The sequence below is a fragment of the Thunnus albacares genome, chromosome 16 (genome assembly GCF_914725855.1).
Source record: "Thunnus albacares chromosome 16, fThuAlb1.1, whole genome shotgun sequence".
In the NCBI taxonomy this organism is placed as follows: Eukaryota; Metazoa; Chordata; class Actinopteri; order Scombriformes; family Scombridae; genus Thunnus; species Thunnus albacares.
Window position 1 is genome coordinate 28040146 of NC_058121.1, and position 23225 is coordinate 28063370.

Here is a 23225-nt window from a genome sequence, read left to right on the forward strand (position 1 = left end):
AGACTACACTGCCTCCTGTGTGCTGCTCTTAGTTTCTTCTCTTTTTAGCTGCTGACATATTAAGATTGATTAGATACAATGTGCACTTTACTTTGCTATATTTATATAATACAGCCGGCACAGTATTGTTCTACCAAACAATGATGAAGTATATTTTACTTCCCTTCTTCATCCTCTTTCAGGCAAAGTTACAGGAGTCAATGAGAACAGTTATAATCTGTTACTGCAGAGCCAAATCAACAATGAGAAAACCCAATGAGATCCTCCTTTAGCAGTAAAACTACTAAAAAGCTCTTCTGTAAACAAGCTACTGTTAAATAAAGCATCCTGCATCCCTAAAAATGATGCTTCACACACAAGAAAAAAGAGAAGCGAAGCTCCTTTCATTATCTTTTCACCTCAAAATAAAACAGTGAAATTAACTATCATGTTAATATAATCATAGGAAACAACCTTTATGCTGCCCAACACATTTCCAGCCAAATATAATCAATTGGCTCACTTCAAATTAAGCGTAAAGGCAGATAAAAGGTTGGTAATTGTGGTGTTAAGAGTGAAAAAAGTCAGTTATAATTTCCCGTATCCCAAAAACGTCTTCAAATGTCTCGTTTTGTCCGACAAACAGCCGGACGCTAAAAGATATCCAGTAAACAATCATATCAAACAAAGAAAGCAGCAAATGTTCTGCATTTCTGTTAACAACTCGAAACAATTAACCAATCATCAGACTTGTTGCTGATAATTCTGTCAAACGAATAATCAATCAATCATCTAATCTTTGCAGCTGTAACTCACTGCAAACCACGACTACAGGCCAGCAGAATCATCAGTCTACAGCAGAGGTTTCCACATGCTGAGACTGTGGTCCTCCCCTCAGACAAAGCTTGAAAAAAAAAAAAAAACACCCTCTCCCCTCCTCACCGCCTTCTTAATTTACTTACTTAGTTTCGCTCAATTACCAGATGCCTATGGGATCAGGATTATGTTATTTGATCCCATAGACACTCAACAATTGAGCCAAGATAGCCTGATATTGCTGTTGGACATCATTTCAGACTACACCAAATATATAAAACAGTCTGTCTGAAGGTATTTATTAGTTTCTGACTCTGTGAAAGTGGGAAAAAGAGTAAAATTCCCCCCAAAAAAACTACCGTATGTCTGAACTATCTCTTTAACCAAATCACACACATTTAGCCTCCCCCTGAAACTATGTGGAGCCCACTTCCCACTCTGGTCTAAAGCATTATAAAGGCAACAAGGAGTGTTCAATAGTTTCCAGCTATCGACTGGCTCACAAACACAGTGAGAGGAGAAAACGAGACACAATAACACTTACAGTTGTCTCTGAACTCGATGCTGGCCGGCAGAGTCAACTCTGTCCTGTCTGCTGAAATGTCCTGAGACCTGAAAGACAAACAAAAACATCTGTGAGAAGAGAAGATTACACCGAATACCGAGAGGAGAACGAGGTGAAGGGCGAGGCAGAGGGAGGAGGAGGAGGAGGAAAGAGGGAATGAAGATGGAGGAAGAAGAGAAGGAGTAATGAGAGTGTGACTGACCTGCTGTCCTGCTGCTCTCCTCTGATCATGGGTTTAACCATTCCTCTCTCCATCTCCAGCTTTCCTGAGCTCTGCACACAGAACACACAGCGTCAAGCAGCTCCCACAAAATCTAATCAAATATATTCAATAATTTTTACTGTAACTGAATTTACTGACGATGCTCCCGGTTTGAGAACGACATCCAGACATGTAGATGAAGATTATACTGTATAGTGAGGCTTCAGTTGCCACTGTTACACAACCCGACACTAAATCAACAACAAGTAAAATCTTTCCTGCGCTGAATCGGATCAAAGCGTTGGTCGCATGCGGCTGTTTTGGGAGCAATAACACGATGTCTTGCATGAGATTCGCTTTCAGAACTACTAACAAGCAGCTAACATCCAACAGATGCTGCTTTTTTTTTTTTTTTTACAGCTTTCCGGTTGTCTAACAGATCAAATATCTGAACTTGTTCTATAAAATCTACAGCAGCAGCAGCAGCAATAAAATAGCTTGTAGCATGCTGCAAACAAACATAGAAGTGCTGCTAATGCATGATTACTCTGTGTGTGTGTGTGTGTGTGTGTGTGTGTGTGATCTTACAATCATCAAAAGGTTTAGTTTTATATAAGTGTGTCCAAATGTTTAACTGGTGCTGTATACATGTCTGGAGCTGAGGTGGATTTTTTAATTAATTTCAAGCAAAAATACTATATGTTGTCTGGTTCCAGCTTCACAAGTACAATATTTTGCTGCTTTTATGTGTTTTACATCATTGTAAATTTAACTTATTTGGGTTTTGATTGCAAAAAATGAGCAATCTGATAACGTCGCTGTGGGTTCTGGGAAACTGTGATGGGTATTTTTCACAATTTCTGTCATTTTATAGATTAAAACAATTGACTAATTACTCAAGAAAGTTATTAAATAATGAAAATCATTGTTAGTTGCCACTGTGTCTGATGTTTCTGTTTTTTGAGGTAACACATGTAGGACCATGCGGGAAGTTGTCAGTTGATTTTATTTGGATATTGGATGTTTTACAAAAGTAAATCTTTCTGCCTTCGTCTAACAATTAAATAATTTCCTCACCTACTTATACGCAGAAATCTAACACATACAGTAGTTATCAAATGGTGTATGTGTGTATGTGTGTGTGTGTGTGTGTGTAGGTTACCTTGCTGGTAGGCAGGGCAGCTCCACTGTGGACGTCTCCGTGAAGATCGAAGGTGGTTTCAGGTACGCTGCTGCAGCAGAGACAACAGACATGCAGCAGTTTAGAAGACGAGGAACTGTTTTCTCCACAGTTGACTTTTCATTACCGACAACGACAACAGCTCAGACTTAATCCAGACACACACACACACACACACACACAGACACACACACGCACTCATTTATCTAACTCAGGGCTCGTCGTCGACGTCGAAGAGGAAAGAGCTGGATCTGAGACGCAATAAATGAATGACTCATGAACGCATGCAGACTGATAGCTTGCTTTATACATATGCACACACACACTTACATAACAGTCAAATTAGATATAGAGAAGCCAAGCCAGGAGTCCTGACTGCACACTAGACACAGCAAAGCCGCTAGACTGTGTGTGTGTGTGTGTGTGTGTGTGTGTGTGTGTGTGTGTGTGTGTGTGTGTGTGTGTGTGTGTGTGTGTGTGTGTGTGTGTGTGTGTGTGTGCATCTGAGTGACAGTAACTGAGTGTGACAGCAGTCAGGTTAATAGACAGGCCTCTGCTTTTCACACTCTATACAGACAGGAGGGCATCATTGTCCAATAAACAATACAACACCGATAAAAACACATTAAGCATGTGTGCTCTGTGTTACTGACAGGGAGGTCTTTGTCATGTACTCAATGACCATTAACAGCATGTCCACGCTCACACAGGCACAGACATTTTCCATCTCAAACAACAATTTAAGAGTTGACTTTTTTGATAGTTTTAAACAATTTCCATCTATTACATGTTGACAAGTTTAAACACAGAGAGAGCTAGTACGACCTCTCAAGATGTTTTCAGCCACTGAAAATCTAAAAAATCTATTTTTATCTAAAATGCTCTCACGTTGTAGTGGACAGTAGGGATGTGCAGAGAGTCCAGTATTTGTATTTGTATTTGTATTTGTTGAGGCAGCAAAATTATTTGTATTTGTGTTTGAATAAAAGTGGAAAGAGGTTTAAAAATCCTGTTTTTGCTTTTATTACGCTTTTAATTTTAGAAAATTAAAGTGTTACAATAAGTGTTTATGAATAAACTACCTTACAAAGGAGGTCCCCAAACTGGGTCTCGAACTGGAGTCTCCCAGATCATAAACGACTGCGCTGACTACTGAGCTATTTGTATGAAACAAATATTCGTTAAAAAAACAACTATTTGTGCTTTGCCGAATAATGTATTTGTATTCGGGCACACCCCTGGTGGACGAGGGATAAAAAGCTTTCCTAAGAGCTCATATATGACTGTTATATATGACTCATGTGATCCCATGAAGCGAACAGTCATGTGATCAATGTTGGAGCCACACAAGAAGATTTTTGTTAGTCAAATAAAACAAAATAACTTTCAGAGGACACAGCAAGTACTGTGTTAACCTTTATACTATTACATCTAGATTGTTTTGTTTGTTTCTTTGTTAATTGTTTTCGTGTTATGCGTCAACTTCAGGAACTGCTGTAACTTCAGGTGAAAAGTAAGTAAAGTGGTAAAAGTGACTCATCAGTTATATTATCTAGCATTTTTATCAAACTAAGTCAAACCAAAGCAAAACGTTTCCACCTGGACATCCATAAGAGTCCATAACATTTAACATAAAACAGTCTGAATAAGCTCTTACTGCTCGGATAAGAGGAACTAAGATAAGAAACCAAATACACATCGATACAGATAAAGTTTCTTTCCAGACTTGTGGTATGTTTTTTGCTTCTTGCTCTTCTCTCACTAACTAACGCTGAATACTGCTGACGATGCCGACTAAGTTGAGAGGAGAGGGAGATTAAAGTTTTGAGCTCTCCTCTACGCTACAAGATCATCAGTTCAACTGCCAGAACCTGGTGCCAGATAGCTCTGATGTTAAAAATCTGTTATCATGCCAAACTGTGTCTCTAATCTGCCTAAACATCATGACGTGTCTCCGGCTCAGCTGCGCTAGGTATCCTCGTAGGTTTGTAGAGCAGAACATTGGAAAGCAGCCCAGAAAACCACAGAGCTCCACATCCACGACTTCAGGCTTGTAATCCAGAATGAGGTGACACTGAGCTACACTAAATGACAGCTGGTGGTAATTTGCCAGACATTACAGACATCTTTTCTTTCTTTTTTTTAACTTAACTGAAAGTCAGAAAAACTCATCAATTCATGGATATTTATGGGAGCAAGAAGCAGCTTCTCTCATATGTTCTATTAAAGAGATGAGCTCCTGAATACTTCTCAAACTTGGACCTAAAAAGTGGGACATTTTGCAAAATAACCTTCAAATAATCTTCTTCTTTAAATCAAAACAACTACCTGGCTGTCAACTGCTACCTGCTACTGTTACCAACCAACTGAGGAAGCTAACAGAAGAGTTATTTTATGAAGACAAGAAGATGAAGATGAACTGGTGTGATGGCGGCGCGACGACGTTTGCGGCGGCCTCTCTTAGTTCTGACTACGCCGTGTCTTTGTCAATGTCTATGTCTACGTGTGGATTCCAGGGGAAATATGTCTATGATCATCAGCTTCTTTTGGACATTTGTAACAATGACTTTTGCTAAATCACCGCCTTGCCTGGAGCTGTGCCAGAGAGGAAACATCGGAAGCGATGCGACAGGACTTGGAAGCGGGACGAGCGCGGTGGAGTGCAAGCTAGGCTAACTGTTAGCCCATACAAACCAGCAGTTCCAACAATCATGTTGCCTAATGTTCTGTAATGTTCTCTGGACAGCAAAATGAATCAGTGCTGATCACTCATTGATATGAAAGAGCTGTTTTCTATTGAGATTTTTATGTTTTTATCTTTTTTTTTCCCCCAATAACACAGTATATCTTTATCCTTTCTGTTGTTGTTGCACTGCTGTGTGCTGTGAGGAACAGCGTTTCAGTTTTTAGTGAATGCAAATACACAAGGAAATGACAATAAACTAAATCTTGAATCTTTAAGTTACTAATATACCATTTGACCTCATGAAACACGGCTGGCTTATCTAATTAAAAAGGTGCAATGTATGACATTCAGCCCCACTAGATGTTGCACTAGCACCAGCATCTCAGACCAAAACAAATGTGCATATCGTTTACTCAATAAAGTTGGAAAGAAAAAAAGAAAGCGGTCCTTGAACCAACAGCTCACAAAACTCAGATCAAACTGTCAAACTATGAAGAGCCAATCAAATACGGATCAAGATTCTGTTCTCAAATGTTTCCAGAAACATATTTTATTGTACTGTTTAGCTGGAATATGAGAAAGTTTGTGTGATGCAGCTGCCATTTTGGAAAACAAAACAAAAAAACAGAGAAGCTCAGATAACAACACACACACACACACACACACACAGAGAAGGAGCGTGACTTCATTCTCTGCTCAGGACGCCATTAAACCATCTGGTGGGGCTGAATGTTGTTTATTGCAACTTTAAAATACAATTTGAGCAATTTTGTCAATTTGCATGTTTGCAGGAAAGATATTAAATCTTGCTTCTCTGCAGAAAGATCAAGTAATTGAGCTCAACTGAGATCATTTCCAGTTGTCAACATACCAAAATACATGCAGAAATATATAAAAAACAAAAAAACTGAACTATTTCTGTTAGCGATAACATCTTTTTTGTTTGCTTGTTGTTGTTTTTTTTTTAATACCAGGCTCCTTATCTGTCCATTCACTCAGCACACAAATTGACAAATCAAATCATGCATGACTGTCATTTAATTATACAATTCAGATAGCTTTGGGGGAAAAAGTGGATCTGTCTGTCAGACAAAGAGCAGCAAAAGACATTTATTTGTTTAAAGAAGTTGCAGATAAATATTTAAACTGAGTGTTACACCTGGTGCTGCCTGCAGAGAACAAACCATCCACACACCTCCGTCTATTCCATCACTGATTTTTTATTTCATCCGTCTCTCTCTGTTGTATAATCCAGAGTCTGGACAGAGTCAGACGGTCGTATTAACTCTGGATTAAAGCTTTCTGCCCCCGCAGAAAACAAGGTCGATAAATAAATTAAAACAAACAAACAGATGATCAAATTGATGAAAACAGCAACACATTCATTTCTGTTTTTTTTAATCATAGTCATAGATAAAGAGACAAAAAGTTGATGTATTTAAAAAAAGCTGCCTGAGCTGATACACTGAATATAAATCCTTAGTGATAATCTTTCCCATTAAATGTAAATAAAAAGTCAAAAAGTTTGCAGGACAAAGATCCTGAAGGTCTCACTTCACTTACTAATCACTTCCTTCTTCTCTGGTTGAAGGTGCAAATTAAAATCAGCTGATGGGGTCTTTAGTTGAAATGCAAACCTGCACCAAAGTCTCTCAAAACCCTCTGAGGAACATGATCTGAGAGCCCCCCCGTTACACAAACCACATCTAACCATTAGAATGACTGTCCAACTTCAAGGCTTGAAAACACATTAACAACCAGAACATTAATGCTGCAGCTGGATTAACATCAACTAAAGCTACTGTCATAGATAAAATACAAGTAAGTTCACAGTTTGTAGCTGATTCTGTCTTCCAAATACTTGAACTTAAACTATCTTTTGTTTGTTGCTGTAATTTTAATATAGTAAAGTCCTCTAAAAACTACTTCAAAAGTTTACAAGACAGGCTACAAAAGAGGAACCAGCCACACTCTTCAATCACTTGAAAGAACTACTTCATGCAGAAACACACAGCGGTGAACTATGGTGTCGGTTACTTACACACCTCTCTCTCTCTCTCTCTCTCTCTCTCTCTCTCTCTGTGTCTCGCGGTGTTAGTCATCCAGGTCCATTCAATTCAAATTCAAAACCTCCTTTTTTTCTTGTCCTCCACTCATCCTTATCCTGCTCACACAGTGTCCCTCTCTCCTCTTATCTGGCTCTGTCTCTTTCTCCCGTTCAGTGTGTGTGAAATGACAGCGAGCAGGAGGCCACACCCCAGACCATGTTGATCAGATTAGAGGGCGGCCTGCCTGCCATAACCCTAGACCTCCGCTCATACTCTCCTCTCATTTCCTCATTCTCTACAAACCGTCCAACCCCAGACTTCCCTCCTCCCCCTTTTTTCCCCCTTCCCTTCATCTCTTGCTCTGCCTGCCAAACCTCATCCTCTCCTCCCTTCATCTACAGTAACACCCTGTTCTTGTTTTTTTATTTCTGAAAACAAGCAAGAAGAAAAGTATGAGAAGCCAAATAAAGACTAAAGAAGAAGACAGAAGCTTCAGCGACTCACCCGGACTTGTGTCGGCTCCTCATCATGGCCGCCGGTTCTCTCTTCCCTCCCTGGTCGAACATGGGATCCACGAACTTGAAGACGTGCGCGGAGCCGAACTGGAGGGTGGAACCCGAACGCAGCACCGTCGTCTCGGTGACGCGCTGCCCGTCGACGAAGGTGTCGGCGTCGGGGCCGTGCGGAGTCACGGTGACCATGCCTTCGCTGTGCATGAGGTTGCAGTGGTGAGGAAGAATACCGGGACCCAGCAGCTGGAGACGGAACCACAACAGCAGCAGCAGCAGGTACGGATCAGTAACGCAAAAAAAAAACGATACGCACGTTTATAAAAGCCGCATCAGGCCGAAGAACTCCTCGTTAGTTACCTGGATGGCTCCGTCCTCTGTGCAGTCCGAGCCGACCTCGGTGATGCTGTGCTGAAGCCGGTACAGCTTTGGTTTGTCCCGTGAGTCAGACCCATCTAGACACACACACACACACACACACATTTAGCACAGGGCAGGGCTGCACTCACAGTAAATTTAGATTCAAAACAAGAAGAAGTTTCAACCCTCTAAACACTCTCACTGACTCTCCCCACACAGCTGACGGCATAGAAACCCGTCCATCATTTCAACAGGAGACAGTCGATACCAACTGTTGCATACTAAGGGGGGGGGGGGGGATGTGTGTGTGCTGTTAATGTGGCGAGAAAATGTGGGTGGTTGGAAGGACTGTATTGATTATTAGTAAACAGGAGTTTAGTAAAAAAAAAGCAAAGCGGCACATTAGTTCGCTGGGGGAGAAAAGGGGGGAAACGTTGGCTTCTCTGGGGGAAAATAATCTGGGGGAGGGGGGGGGGGAGGGAAAATGAATGGGTATCAGAAAAACCTCAGACCATTTCTAAAAATATTACTGAAATCAACAGAAAGCTAATAACGGGGCCTTACGAGGACAGCTTGGCCTCTTAGAAGAATATAATGAGGTTTTAGAATAAACAGCCAACTTCAGTTATGTTATGAGATCATTTATACATAAAAAAAAAACACTCTGAAGAATAAAAAAGGCTCCACGCTAGACTTCAGGATATCACCAAAGTGTTAATTTAAGCATTATGTGATTTGTGAGTTCTCTCATCACATCCTGCAACCTCAGTGTTTATAAATGTACTTTACAGTTTAACTAGTGTTCGGTCCTAAATGTTCACACATGTGTTGCATTTGCAATCTGTACAAATACCAGCTTTTATGTCTTTACTGCTGCTACTTACCAGTACTGTAGTTGGAACATTTAGGAACTAAAATTATATAAACTTTCATCAACTGGCTGATGAACTGAAACATTTTTATTATATCTGGCAGTAAAAATCCATATGAAGTTAAAAAATGTTTCCTCTGGATGTCTTTGAGGACTGATTGCAGGTGTTTATTCTGAAACTGCGCCTGTTTTTTTTTTTTTTTATATAACGTTCAAATTTTTTATTTAAGCCGACAGCACTGGGTTTCAAATCCAGCAAGGATTTGAAGTCTTAAATCTAAATTGTTAAAAGCTGCAGTGAGTGTTATATAAAGTCAAGGACGCTGGACTGACTTTGTATTAACTGTGTCTGAAACTCTGAGCTCTATTGATGACTGAAGATCATCAATAACTGAAATATAATCCTACTAGAGGACTAAAACTACAACAAAGTCTACTATATTCAGCAGGGGGGGGGGGATGCGTTTGATCACTGTGGGACCGACTGACAGGTCGGAGGGCAATCCCCCCCAGCAATCCCATCAGCCATTGCAACAAACACAGAGGTGGTGTGGTGGGTTTTTTACCTTCATGATGCCGATAGGCGTAGTAGGCATAGTGATTCCCTCGCCCTAGGCAGACAGGCAGGCAGGCAGGTACGGAGGAAGTAGAACACATGCACAAGGCCCCACACACACACACACACACACACACACACACACACACACACACACAAGCACACACACACACACACACACAAGCACGCACACACACACACCATGCCATAAGAAAGTGGGAAGGAAAACAGACACATAGCAGAGGGTGAAAATGCAGCAAGGAGGAAAAATGCAGCATTACCTTGTTAACCTATTAATTGCATGAAGGCGCGCACACACACGCACACGCACACACACACACACACACACACACGCACACACACACACACACACGCACACGCACACGCACACACACACACACACACACACACACACACACACACACACACACACACACACACACACAGAGTATTTCTGAGGGCTGTTAGTTCTAATCCTAACCTCAGTTTTAAAGGAATAATTCACACCTGAAACGCACCATGGCAACAGACAGACGTCCATTAAAGTCTGTTTAACAGTTTGATCACTGTTGTTAATTAGTGCAGTATTAATTAAACTGCAGGTAAAAATAAAGTAGTGCGTATGTTGGTGATATTGGTGCTGTTTTAAAGGCAACGTGAGGTCACATCAGATGTTTACTGAGCTTTATATGAAGTTAATTGATCAATACAAACTATTAATGGCTTTATTTTTGAGTGTTACATCCTCACTTTACAGCATTTTTTTCCACAAGTGCCTAAAATGTTTGCACAGTGCTGTAAATCAAATATCTCAGAGAGTTTTATTGAGCTAATGTGACATCACTTAGTACCTGGATGTCTCATAAAATTAGACACTTTTGACAAATCATGATAATAATTCATAATTAACACTCTAATATTATCTACTTCGCTGAGTTCTTACCTAAATTAGTCATCAAGTATAAAAGCACACACACACACACACACACACACACACACACACAGAGAACCCCGGATATCTATGAAAGCCACCGAATCAATTTCCCATCTTGTCTGTTTTCCACAGACAGACAATGATCCGTCAACCTGACAGTGGATGAAGTAGATGTGTTAGTATAATCCTGGACTAGACCAGACCAGACCTCCCAGTTACCCCCCCCCCACAATACCATGTCAGCACCACAGCGTGAGTCACTGCGGTGCTGAGACGTGTTTTGGGTAAGTTAATAGCATGACGGGGATGACAGGCAAAGAGGGAGCTGAAGAGAGAGAGAGAGAGAGGGATCAGTAGCCAGAAACAAGCTGTTAGGATAAAGTCACATTTAAGCAAGACAAGAAGGTTTGTTTGTTCCTCTAAATCGCTCCTAGACGTTCAGGTGTTTTACTGTCACAACACAGTCTCCATACTGGGATATTATACAGCATTCCAGGAGTTTTTACATTAGTGCAACTTACCTTTTGTTGTTATCCGAGTCTCTCAACCTGCACTTTGTAATTCTATTTCAGTTAGTGAACCTTTGACTTTTCAACAATTACACGATGTTTACTGTTGATGTTTAGATCCCTGAAACATTCTCTGCTAATTAAATGAGCCTCAAATAAACCTAGAATTTTAAGGTACAAGACATTAACATCTTTAAGTGTTTTAGGGTGGATGTTTCCTCTGAAAAAGGACCTTGAACAGAAACTGAACATGACCGAATCTATCCAGGAAAAAAAGATAAATAAGAAGGCAAAAACACACAAATTATAGAGAATATTCTGGCATGTTCGTCTTAGTCTGGCTTTTATACACTGAGGAAATCCTGCACAGCTGGAATCCATAACACCGGCCTCATGTGATTCACTCACCTTGGCAGCCTCACCTTTAGTTAACCTTACATGTTATCTACTGCAGCAACACTGCCACCCGGTGGTGCCTGCATGTCATTACACTAGTGTTCATCAGCCACTAATACTGATACAGGTACCACTGATGGATACTAGTGCTACTGCTGACCTTATGGTGCTGTGTGTGTGTGTGTGTGTGTGTGTGTGTGTGTGTGTGTGTGTGTGTGTGTGTGTGTGTGTGTGTGTGTGTGTTGCGGTCCTACCTGGGCTCAGCTCCACCAGATAAGGCAGTTTCTCGGGCGGCAGGGAGCTGGTGCTGCCGTCCTTTCGCAGGCTCTTGTCGTCCACTTTCCTTCCCTTCCTCCCCTGGTAGTCAGGAGGTCTCTTCTTCAGCTGGAACACTAACGCTCCTATACACACAATATAATATCATTTTTATAACAAGTCCCTGCATGCTCGTATAATGAACATGACAGGAGAGAAGTTCTGCTAATAAAACTGTAATGACTATAAGGCAGCAGCAGGGGGCGGCAGACACCAGGGATGGAGAGTGAATATACTGTAAGGGATGAGTAACTGTGTGTGTGTGTGTGTGTGTGTGTGTGTGTGTGTGTGTGTGTGTTACCTCTGTCAGCAGGCCAGTCTCTGAAGATCTGCAGTGGACACTCGGCGTCGTCCAGGATCACCTCTTTGCCCGACTTGTCGTCTTGCTGCACAGGAAACAAGACAGACGACGAAGTGGCCAGTTAAAGCAACTCAACACACAGCGACGACGTCCACCACTGACCAGACCGTGGTTTCCCTTCTTAAAGAATGTCCTACTGTTCATGTCATTAACAGTCAAATAAAAAAAAAAAGGTGCACACACATGATTTGATTTCTGTTTCTGTCACAGATGCTCCTCGATATATAACAGTGATTTAATATGTGATTTTAATAAGATACTTGTTTAAATAAATCTTTAAAACACCTAAGATGCTTTAGAACATTTGCAGGCCAGTAAATGATTAAGGTTTTGTGATTAGGAACATATAATTCTGAGGTATTTGTACTTAAATATTTCTGTTTTGTGCTACTTAAAGGACCAGTCTGTAGGATTTAGTGGGATCTATTAGCAGAATGGAATATATTATTCATAATTATGTTTTTATCAGTGAATAATCACCTGAAAATAAGAATTGTTGTGTTTTCGTTAGCTTAGAATGAGCCCTTTATATCCACAGAGGGGGCGGGTCCTCTTCCACAGAGCCCGCCATGTTTCTACAGTAGCCCAGAACGGACAAACCAGACACCGGCTCTGGAGAGGACCTTCACAGCCACCGTAGCTTCTTCTACATGCTTGGAAGGGGAGGATATTTAGTTGGTTGCAATCTGCAACTTCACCACTAGATGCCACTATATCCTACACACTGGTCCTTTAATACTTCCGCTACATTATTATTACAAATATTGTACTTTTTACTCCACATTTATTTAACAGCTATAGTTATTATTTACGTCAGTGTTTATATGATTTTATTTCCTACAAATAAGGTGAGTAATCATACTCAGCCACATTAGACAGCAGGACTCCTTTGATGCAGAACATTCAGAGCAGTTTTTTTCCAGATGTCATTATATATGTGAACCACTTTAGAGAACAAAGAACGGAGCCGTTCTCCCAGACGTTTACTTTTCATAATCATAATGTGATGTTCTCGTTCTCTGGCTTCATAAATATTGCAGTCTTGTTGTATTTCTACAGAAATTCATTTATATTATACGGCTGCCCTACATCTCTTCATCCTGTTCAATCCTATCTCAGTTAACATCCCCCCCCACCCCCCCCCCCCGAACATAAACACGCTGGCTGACATGCTACTAGCTACTATACGACCGCCTGCCTCTCATGCTCACTAACCTAATGGACTTTCCCTGTGCTTTAGTCTCATCAGCAAATTGCAACTGACTATCAACTCTGTGTGTGTGTGTGTGTGTGTGTGTGTGTGCTCGGCCTCTGGAGGGTCGTCCACTGTTTTGGCTGTGGGAGCGGCAGGTATTTCGTATGATTGGTCATAGCCAGAGTCCATGTGAGAGGATAGATATGGGAGAGGCTGTGAAGAGGGCAGCCAAGTTCACCATCGCAGCCTCATGCATGCACGCAAACACACACGCGCGTGCGCGCACGCACACACACACACACACACACACACACACACACACACACACACACACACACACACACACACACACACACACACACACACACACACACACACAGAATCTGCTGCTGCTGCTGCTGTAGCACTCAGTCTGAAAGCAATTGAATTGCATTCCTCCCAAAGGTTTTTGTGCCAAGTAGCATTCTGTTTCAATCTGCCAGTCTGGTGAAGTGTGTGTGTGTGTGTGTGTGTGTGTGCGTGTGTGTTTCTATGCATGTGTGTATGTCACTGTGACCTTGGGTGTCCTCTCCACGACCTCTCAAAAGGATGATAGGTGTTTATTGATGACATAGGAAGATGACAAGAAGGTTGTGTTCAGTGGAGAAATGGGCAACAGCTGGTAGTAACGTCAAAGATCTATTTTATCTATATTTGGTTAAGATCAAATATATCAAATTATGACAAATAAGGTGCTGTGGTCAAACAGCAGCGTACTCTCTGTGACTTTAAATATGTTAAACGGTATCCAGACCAGCTGGAGGGACTTGCGAGTCATAAAAGGAGAAGACAAAACCTGCAAGTTCCTCTAAACAAGAAGTAAAATCCAAGTTACACTAAACTCATTTAACTCTAGTCAACCAAACTAAAACTGCCACGACCGTTTATTGGTGGACTGGGAGGCAGTGAACAAGCCTGAGCAAACTTTTTTTTTTTAGTGACAACACACCATATTCAGTGGTTTTGGTGCATGTGGTCATGTAGTGGAATAACCCCTAAATTCCACCGGGCACCGCGTTTCAGAAGCGTCCCAGAAGCGGCTCTCCGCTCCGCTGCGCTAAAGATAGGCGCCTCGTCTATTTTTTTTTTTTTACGGAGGCCGCGTCAAGCAGCACAGAGCAGAACGAGCTGGGCAGGAAGTCAGACACAGAAACAGCATTGAACATCCGGTCAATTTTCAAAATAAAACACCCTGTGCAGACTCCTGGTCGTATATCAACAATAAACACAATTAAAACAGACGAATAAAGAAACTATGTGGCCTACTTAACCATAGAAGAAGCACAGAAATCAAGGAAAATGACCAACGTTAACAACGCGGCGCACACGCACCCGGTGGAATCCCGGGGTAAGAGGGAGGACAGGGGTGTGTTTATAGTGTTTAAATGTAGGACGAAGGCCTTCAAAGACAGTTAAAGGGGTGGTAGTAAAAAGGAAGGTGTTGTTACCCGGGCGATGCAGTACTCTCTGGGGTTCTCCTTCTCCAGCCCGTACTTCTCCAGCGCCTCCACCACCGCAAAATCAGCCGTGTCTCTCGTGGAGAGCAGGATGGTCTTATAGGGGATGTTGGGCTTCAGACTGTCGGCGTATATCCGCAAAGTGCCTCCTGCAGGACAGAACAACACACACACACACACACAATCATTACATCTCATTACATCCTGCTAGAAAGTGACAGACTAGATCATTAACTGTACAAACACAACTTAGTATTTTTTGTGCAGATATTCAGTATCTTAAAATGTACCGTTTGCTCCAAATATTCAGATGATTCAGCTTTTTCCACCCCAACTGTTTATACTTCAAGAGTAGTGAGAGAGAGTTTCTCTGTAACTACGAATATTCACGACCAAATAAGGAACTATCAACATTTAAAAAAGAAGGTATTATGTGTGAGTGTGGTTTCATCAGATTTGATTAATAGTGGCCAAACAACTGTTATCAGATTGTGATTCAAATGCTGCTTAATCCTGATTGGTGCACAGAAATCTGTGACATCACCTTTTTTTTTCCAAACTAAGTCCCACCCATTTCAAACTAGTGAGAAGAGCCCAGAGGAAAAAAGACAAAAACAAAATGTAAATGTGAAATAATAATCATCAAATGTATATTATGTACCAGACGTTCGTGATGTGTCAACTACAAATGATCACCTTAGTAAATCCCACAAGGGAGTCTTCAGCTAAGCAAACAGAAGCATTACATAAAATGAGCTTTTTTTAAAAACATGACTTTCCACTGGGAGAGTGTCAATTATCTAACCGCAAGCCATCCTGTCCCACTGAGTGTGTGTGTGTGTGTGTGTGTGTGTGTGTCTATCGCATGTGGACAGTGGTTGAAGCTGTTTTTAGAGTCTGTTCACTGGTCCATCTGCCTGTCTGGCAGCGTGATTAGGTAATGCTGAGTCACACACCGAATTAGTCAGTGTGTTTGGTTCATTCATTCACAAAAATGTCTGTTTGTGTGTGTAAACATGTCAGCGTGAGACGTTCCCACAACATACGGGCCTTCTGTGGACCAGTAAACATGATGTAGAATCATCAGTGATGTAACGTTTGTGCACGTTACATTCTGCAGATTTACTAAAAATAAAAGATGTGATATCTGATTTCTGGATGTATTCTGACCCTTTATTCAGTACGTTGTACAAGCACTGCAGCTGCAAAATACATCTACCAGCTGTGCACACCTGGATTTGGATCCTTCAAGCTCTGTTACACTGGATGAAGAGCAGCAGTGAACTGTGATGTTCAGATGACTCCGCAGACTTTTTCCTGAGGTTCACACCAGGTTTACCTTAAGTCAACTCAAGGACATTCAGTAGCACAGTCTCTGTGATTTGAGTTTGTCTTGCTTAAAAGGTGAATCTTTACATAACATCGCATTCACTCTGGGAGCAGGTTGTTATATTTGGCTCCGTTTATTATTATTATTTATAACCATCCTCCACTCTAGGGTAGGCTTAGCCAGTACCTGACATTTCACCAGGGTATACGGTATATAACGGTATAATAATGGTATAATTCTGGTGATAGAAGTCACTGTAGCATGTATGACCATGTCTAGCCTACAACGCTGTGTGTCCAATATGCAGCGGGCTGAACGGAGATGATGTTCGGACGGCGGCTTTAGCCACGACTTTCTTGTGGGGAATAGTGCACACGGCTTCATCCGAGTCGGCTGACTCACCTTTATCATCGGCACTAAACCCAAAATACTTCCAACACAGAGAATCAGAGGTATTTTTCTTTTCTACTAGTCCTGTTCGCTCACCGCTCGTAGTCGCCATCTTTCTCAGCTCAGCTGTCTGTTCCACCAGTAGAGGCTGACCTCTGCTGGCGATCGCTGTGCACTACAATACATCACCTCAGTAAGGCGTCTCCATATCAGTTTAATAGAAAGAGGAGCGTCTGTATTTTTGACGGCGTTGAATCTTCTGGATTTCTAAATACCCTGGTATACGGTGATATCTTGAGGCCTGCTGAAGGGATGGTAGTAGCCAGGTGATGAGTGTTGTCCATCTTTACCTGATGCAGTGCTTCACCAAGAGTTAAAAGTTTAGTACTTCTTCGTCTGCCGCCCACCGACATCCATGTTCTACTTAAGCTGCAACCGCTTGCTGTCTGAAAGTGACTTTACAGTCATTTAAGTGTTTTTCTTTAGAGACCTCCAGGCCGCCCGTCATGCGTCTTTAACTCTGCAGTTCATTCTGTCTAACCATTCTACTTTAAAAGGTCTGATTGGTGGAGTGTTGCTGAGATGTTTGTCCCCCAAAAGCAGGTTCAACAATCTTTTTTTTAAGACATAATTAGTCTTTTGATAACATCTTTGACCAAAGGATCCCATTAAGCTTTGGGGAACTTTCAATGCTTTATCAGTTTCTTCACACTTTTACCTGCATCTATGCCTCAATGCTTTTATATAACGTATCTCACAGGCTTACAGTGAGGACCTTGACATGGTTTGTACACACATATCTCACATCATATCAATCATGTTATGTAAAATGTAAATTGTATTTTCCTTTTGTGAAACCTCTCAAGGATGATCAAAGCACAAGTTGGGAGTTTCACTGCAAAGCGTCTGAATACTGAGTCCACATGTAAACAAGGATTCCTGTATTGAAGTGTAAAGAAAACAGCGGCTGACACCTCTGCATGTTATCTCAAGTGTTAAAACAGTCACAGTTGAAGTACCTGAGTCGGGCCTCCCGTCACTGCTCATGAACTCCTGCATGCGTTTCTCCAGTTTCTGCTGGCGTCTTCTCTTCATCACCACCTCTGGGTTGGAGATCGTCCTAGTGAAGCTGGTCTCCGGCATGTCTTTATAAACCTCTGCTGCCAGACGACTGTTTTCCCTGAAGCACAAAACGAGAGAAACAAATGACAAGTGAGAAGATAGAAGAATTAGTGGAAAAAGAAGACAGATGGAGGAACAGAAAGGTCAAAGTTTGAATCACAATCCTTTCCTCCTCTGGAGTCTCCCGTGCTTTTCTTGGCATAAAAAAGAAAAATCAGGATCCCTCCGAGGACTGGGAGGATGAAAAGACAGAACAGTAAGATGGATGACTGTGAGTGTGTGTGTGTGTGTGTGTGTTACCCGTCCTCTCGACTAGGCATCTGCTCGTCTCCATCAGAGATCCGGGAAAACTCCTTCTCCCTCTTTTTTTCCTTCTTCTTCTCCTTCTTGGACAACGTCCTCTTGAAGTTCTGAATCACGCCATCCTTCTCCTTCTCTGGACCGTTACTCTGACTCTTCTTTGAGAGAAAGACAAGACCGAATCAGGCGCTTCAAGAGACTACAAGGAGATGCTTGCTACAGTTTGTAATGACGTACTAATTTCTGAGTGATTAAATGAATAAATAAATAACTAAGTGAGAAGATGACGATCAAAGAAAAGTCTCCCTTTCTCATCTTATACTGTCACAGATCAGTGTGAAGTCCTGCAATTTAACATTCAATCTGCTTCATTGATTCTACTTCATTCAGTGATTTCCTACATTTCCCAGAATCCTTTTTGACAGACCCCAAAGTTGTAATATGTATCGTATAAAAGCAGCTTGGGCCGGGGCAAAACCACAACCTTTACATTAAGCATTAACATGTTTTATTGGACATTTATTGGGATTCTGGACTATTGAATCGATGTGGGCAGACATATTGGTCTGTCTCTTCTAAATTGGATTTCTCCCTGATTGATTGTTTGTCCAGATATCCAGAGGCATAAAGACAAATATATCTCCAAACAACAACAACAACATGGATCCAGATATTTAGCCGGTCGCTGTGGGTGCTTCAGGTAGATTATTTTTCATTTCACATGTCATGAACGAGTGGATGGATTAGTCAAGTCACTGGTAAACTGATAAAAGTCAAGCAGGTCAGCTCAGACAGAGCAGCTGACCTTGGGAAGGATGTCGTTCTCGTTCTTCAGGACAAAACGTCCTTCTCTGTCGTCTTTGTTCCAGTTCAGCTGAACAACAAGAGGCTTCTCGTCCAGGTCCAGCTGGCGCTCTTCTAACACACACACAGAAACACCAGTTCATCTGAGAGCCAACTATGCAAAACTATTACAATATTTAAAAAGAAAACACTCAAATCCTGACAAGCATCACTTAATTCTAAGTGACGTTTCTTTCGAGTAGTTGTCAGATTAACTGTTTTAGTCTGCCGCTGTCTCTGCCGTCTACAGAACTTACCGCCACTGACATGAACCTCGTACAAGGAGTATTTTGGCGAGGAGAGCATCCTCATGTCTGGCCTGAACTTCTCAGCTAACGTCTCGATGACGTCCTGCGTTGTCGCCGTGCTGGACACTCTGATGCACTTGGTGGCAAAGTTACCGGCAACCCGGTCCTGGAAGTAAAACCGCATCACGCCATGGAACTCCAAGTCCTGTTCAAGAGGGAGAGAGAGAGAGAAGGAGACGGAGAGTTAATTACATGTTTACACAGACTTTAAAATGAAGTTTAACAGCAGCTCTAAATTCAGGATGTTAATGTTGACGTGAGACCTAGTTACTGTGAATATTGTGGATACTTTTAATGACAATAAAGACATTTAAAATTCTCCTCGTTCACCTTTCTGAACTTAAAAAACTGAAAGAGACTAGAAGCTCTGACTTGTTAATATCAGTGCAATAAGGTGACTGTCAGCAGCCTTATCAGTCGTACGACAGACGGAGAAGCACGACTGGCTGAGATCCAGCGAGTGAAATTCAACGACCCAGACTATCAAAACAACTTCAATGGTGTAAATGCTCCTAACGGGGCACCAAATAACATCCCTAATTATTGCTTACGAATGATAGTTTGGCTGCATGTGTGTCTAATATCAATTTCACCTTTAATCTGACCACATCGAGAACATTTACACGATATATAGCTCTGTCTCTTTAACGCACACACACAGGGTTATCTCTACTGTACGTGTATGTCTGTCCAAATGTATTGCCTACATGTTGACATTTCCCTCTGCATAGCATCTACTATAGGATGCCTTAACATTCAAACACATGCAGTCCCGATATAATCTCATGTAACACAGTGCTGACGCAGCGACTGTAGCTTTCAGCCCTGTGTGTGTTCATATATGTGCATATGCTACGGTTCAGTGGTGAACCAGGCCTCATGTTTCATCATAACTGCAACTGAAATGCTGGCAACCATGCGGGCATTAACCAGCTAGTACCATCTAGTTCTCTTATCTCTAAATTACTATACCTATCTATATTACTACATCATCTTGTTATCAGTGACAAATCTTAACCCACACACACATCCTGCATCACAACAGTGAAGCTAAAAATGGATGAAAGCAACTGAATACAAAATAACAGGAAGACACTTTTTTTTATCTACAATATTTCAAACTACAGCTTGAAAAATTTGCCGTTTGTTGAATCAACACTTCTCTGAGACAACCTCAATTAAAAGTGAACATTGCAAGCTTTAAAGTAATATATATACCAGGGTTACTGTGTCGATTATGTTCATGTTACTGCGTCCATCCCCTGAAGGGATATTAAACTAAAGATATGTCTGTAACTGATGGTTTTGGCAGGGTAGTGGATCTGCCCTTTTCCCTTGAAGGTCTCTAAAGTTTTATTTCTTTTTCACAGTGTTGGAAGTGGATGTCGTGTATTCAGAAACGTCTGCGGGGAAAACCCTGACAGTGGTGTTTCAGCAGCATAGGTTTTTTTTTTTTGTTCTTGTCAGGATGCCAAAGCAAATTTGAATTTGAATTTTAAAAAGGAGACCTTGCCAGCACACTTTCTAAAAGGTAACAGAAGTATGTGTGCAGACACACAGGCTAGAGGATTGTGAGCAGGGTGATTCGAGGCAAAGGTTCAAACTAGATTTAACCAGATTAATTCTACACTGTTGGCCTGTTTGTGGCCCCTGTAACACACATTCACATTGTTAAGAAAACATGCTAAGATGATTTACAAAGCGGACAGAAAGATTAGTTAACAAAAGACTGCTGACAGCAATATTTGCATTTTTTGCATGAAAGAGAAACTTTCCTCTTTCACCCCTTTACCCCCCCCCCCCCCCCCCCCCCCCACCACCACCACCACCACCACCACCACCACCACATGCTTGATAGAGTCTCTGTACAGCAGAGTGGAAACACTGAGCATAGTTTCGATAGGCAAGGGTGGAGCCAGGAATGTGTGTGTGTGTGTTGTGATTTACTGCTGGAATGTGGGTCATCAAGGGTTGCCTGTCAAGCTTGCGTAACCATTGGTAACTGTTACTGTGGAGACACCAGTCCACTCGGGTTCAAACAAAGCCAAGCTAAGAGCCAGCAGTGGATAATTAACATCCTGGACTTTCATCCATTGGAAATGGTCAAGTGCAGCTACATGAAGACGTCCAGTACATCAGCTCTACTCCTCCATACTTAGTGGACTCCTACAGACTCAGACCTCCAGGCTGTGGTCTATCATGGTAGTGGTCCTGGTTCACTTATCTCCAGAACCACAGTCCACTCCCATCTCCAAGCCTCCAAACACAGTGCAGCTATGACCCGCTATGTCCAGTCTTGAACGTCCAAAGTCCTAGTCTAAGTCCTGAACCTTCATACTTCATGGCTGTGGTTAAGTTCTGCTATTTAAATCTGTTTTCTTTTATTTAATATTTCTACTTATTGACTTTTTAACTTTCATGTTTTTGTGAAATGTTAGATTGTTTTGCCTCTTCAGGCCTCCAGCAATTATTCAAATGAAAAAAAATCAGATTTTAAAAAAAGGGAAAACTCAGACATAAGCAGCCTGTGACGATGGGTCACGAGTAAATAATGTGTATAAGTAGATATCGCTTCATCATAAGCCAAAATAGTAGGAAACGACTCCTCTAAACCCCTTGTGCCATTCAACACAACTATATTTCGAGGCCATATTCCAATCGTACAGTGTTCAACGTTTAATTTCGAGACATACGATCGCTGGCAGCTTTCCGAGGACATCAACTTGACTACAGCAGGAAACCTTTCCCCAGTCTTGATTATTTCTTTAACATTAAGTTTTGTCAGAGCGCTGGGAGGAGGATTTTTTTCCGTCTCAGAGATGCACGTCAGACTCAAACCCTGTTTATTTATTTGTGTGCCATTTTTGCTCACCACTCCCCGTTTCTTAACAAAAAACTCATGTTTTATTTCTCAGCCTTTCAGCTACAGTCTACAGCTGCAGTGACTAGAAAATCTCTTCAGAGCTTCTCAGTCTGAGCCACCATGATGCCGTTATCTGATAAGTCTGCATGGATTAATCAATCTAAGTGTTGCTCAATGTTGCATTTAAAACAGTGAGATGAGTTTATAGACTAATGGATTGACAACCACCAGCATGAGAATTTCATAGCATATTTTGATGAACGCCACACAGACAAAAACATAATGACAACATAACCTAAAAAACATATCTAATGTGTAGCACTGCCACAATTAGTTGATTAATCAATTAGTTAATCAACAGGACATTTATCTGCAACTATTTTGATAATCAAGTAATTGTTTTAGTCATTTTTTTAAGCAAATATGCAGAAGATCTGCCCCTCAAATGTGATGATTTAATGCTTTTCTGTGTCATTCATTATAGTAAACTTGTTATATTTGGGTTTTAGACTGCTGGTCAGAATAAAATTAGAAGAGATTTAAAAACGTCACCTTTGACTCTGGGAAATTATAAAGGGAATTTCCTGTCACTGTAAAGAACAACTGATTAATTGACAAATTAATTGACAGATTAATTGATAAGGACAATAAGCCCTACAGATGTGAAGGGTGTGTCTTGTCTTACATGTTATAAACGTTATCAAAGACAGACAGATATACAGCAGTGACTAGTGAAAAGGACATGAAAAGACTTCACTCTGACTTTCAGGACACCAGCGTTTCCTCTGACACCGTTTCTTTGCTGCTTATAATTTTTGAAGCTTTCTGACTGCTGTGTCAGCTAAATGCCCAAAATTACAAAATGTGAAATATGTTAGGGCAAAACAAGAACAAACTGTTCAGTTTATCCTTCCTGCAGCTTTCATTCTAATAATCCCCAACAGCTTTTTTTTTTATATTTCGCAAACAGCACAGCACAGGGACTGACAGGAAATGCTAATGCAGCAGTATGTCACTAAATAACAGCCTGAATAAAGCCTGTTACACGCTGTCTGTTAAACACACAGTCACATATTTCTGAGGCAGAGACG

The 23225-nt window shown here is 41.4% G+C and overlaps 1 protein-coding gene across 17 annotated transcripts in view; it reads right to left on the reverse strand.

The window, feature by feature from the left end:
- The window catches only part of afdna (afadin, adherens junction formation factor a), a 108271-nt gene that overhangs the window by 59078 nt on the left and 25968 nt on the right, over positions 1 to 23225 (reverse strand). For 9 of the 17 annotated variants that reach the window (XM_044376325.1, XM_044376312.1, XM_044376313.1 and 6 more), the window contains exons 2-14: positions 19221 to 19416; positions 18926 to 19038; positions 18121 to 18278; positions 17718 to 17878; positions 14970 to 15127; positions 12228 to 12312; positions 11866 to 12012; positions 9783 to 9827; positions 8346 to 8440; positions 7981 to 8231; positions 2725 to 2794; positions 1563 to 1633; positions 1340 to 1407 (exon numbers count right to left, since the gene is read on the reverse strand). In XM_044376325.1, the coding sequence (XP_044232260.1) occupies positions 1340 to 1407; positions 1563 to 1633; positions 2725 to 2794; positions 7981 to 8231; positions 8346 to 8440; positions 9783 to 9827; positions 11866 to 12012; positions 12228 to 12312; positions 14970 to 15127; positions 17718 to 17878; positions 18121 to 18278; positions 18926 to 19038; positions 19221 to 19416 (1618 nt within the window). The remainder of the gene's footprint in view (positions 1 to 1339; positions 1408 to 1562; positions 1634 to 2724; positions 2795 to 7980; positions 8232 to 8345; positions 8441 to 9782; positions 9828 to 11865; positions 12013 to 12227; positions 12313 to 14969; positions 15128 to 17717; positions 17879 to 18120; positions 18279 to 18925; positions 19039 to 19220; positions 19417 to 23225) is intronic. The other 8 variants (XM_044376321.1, XM_044376324.1, XM_044376320.1 and 5 more) reach the window with 4 other exon arrangements.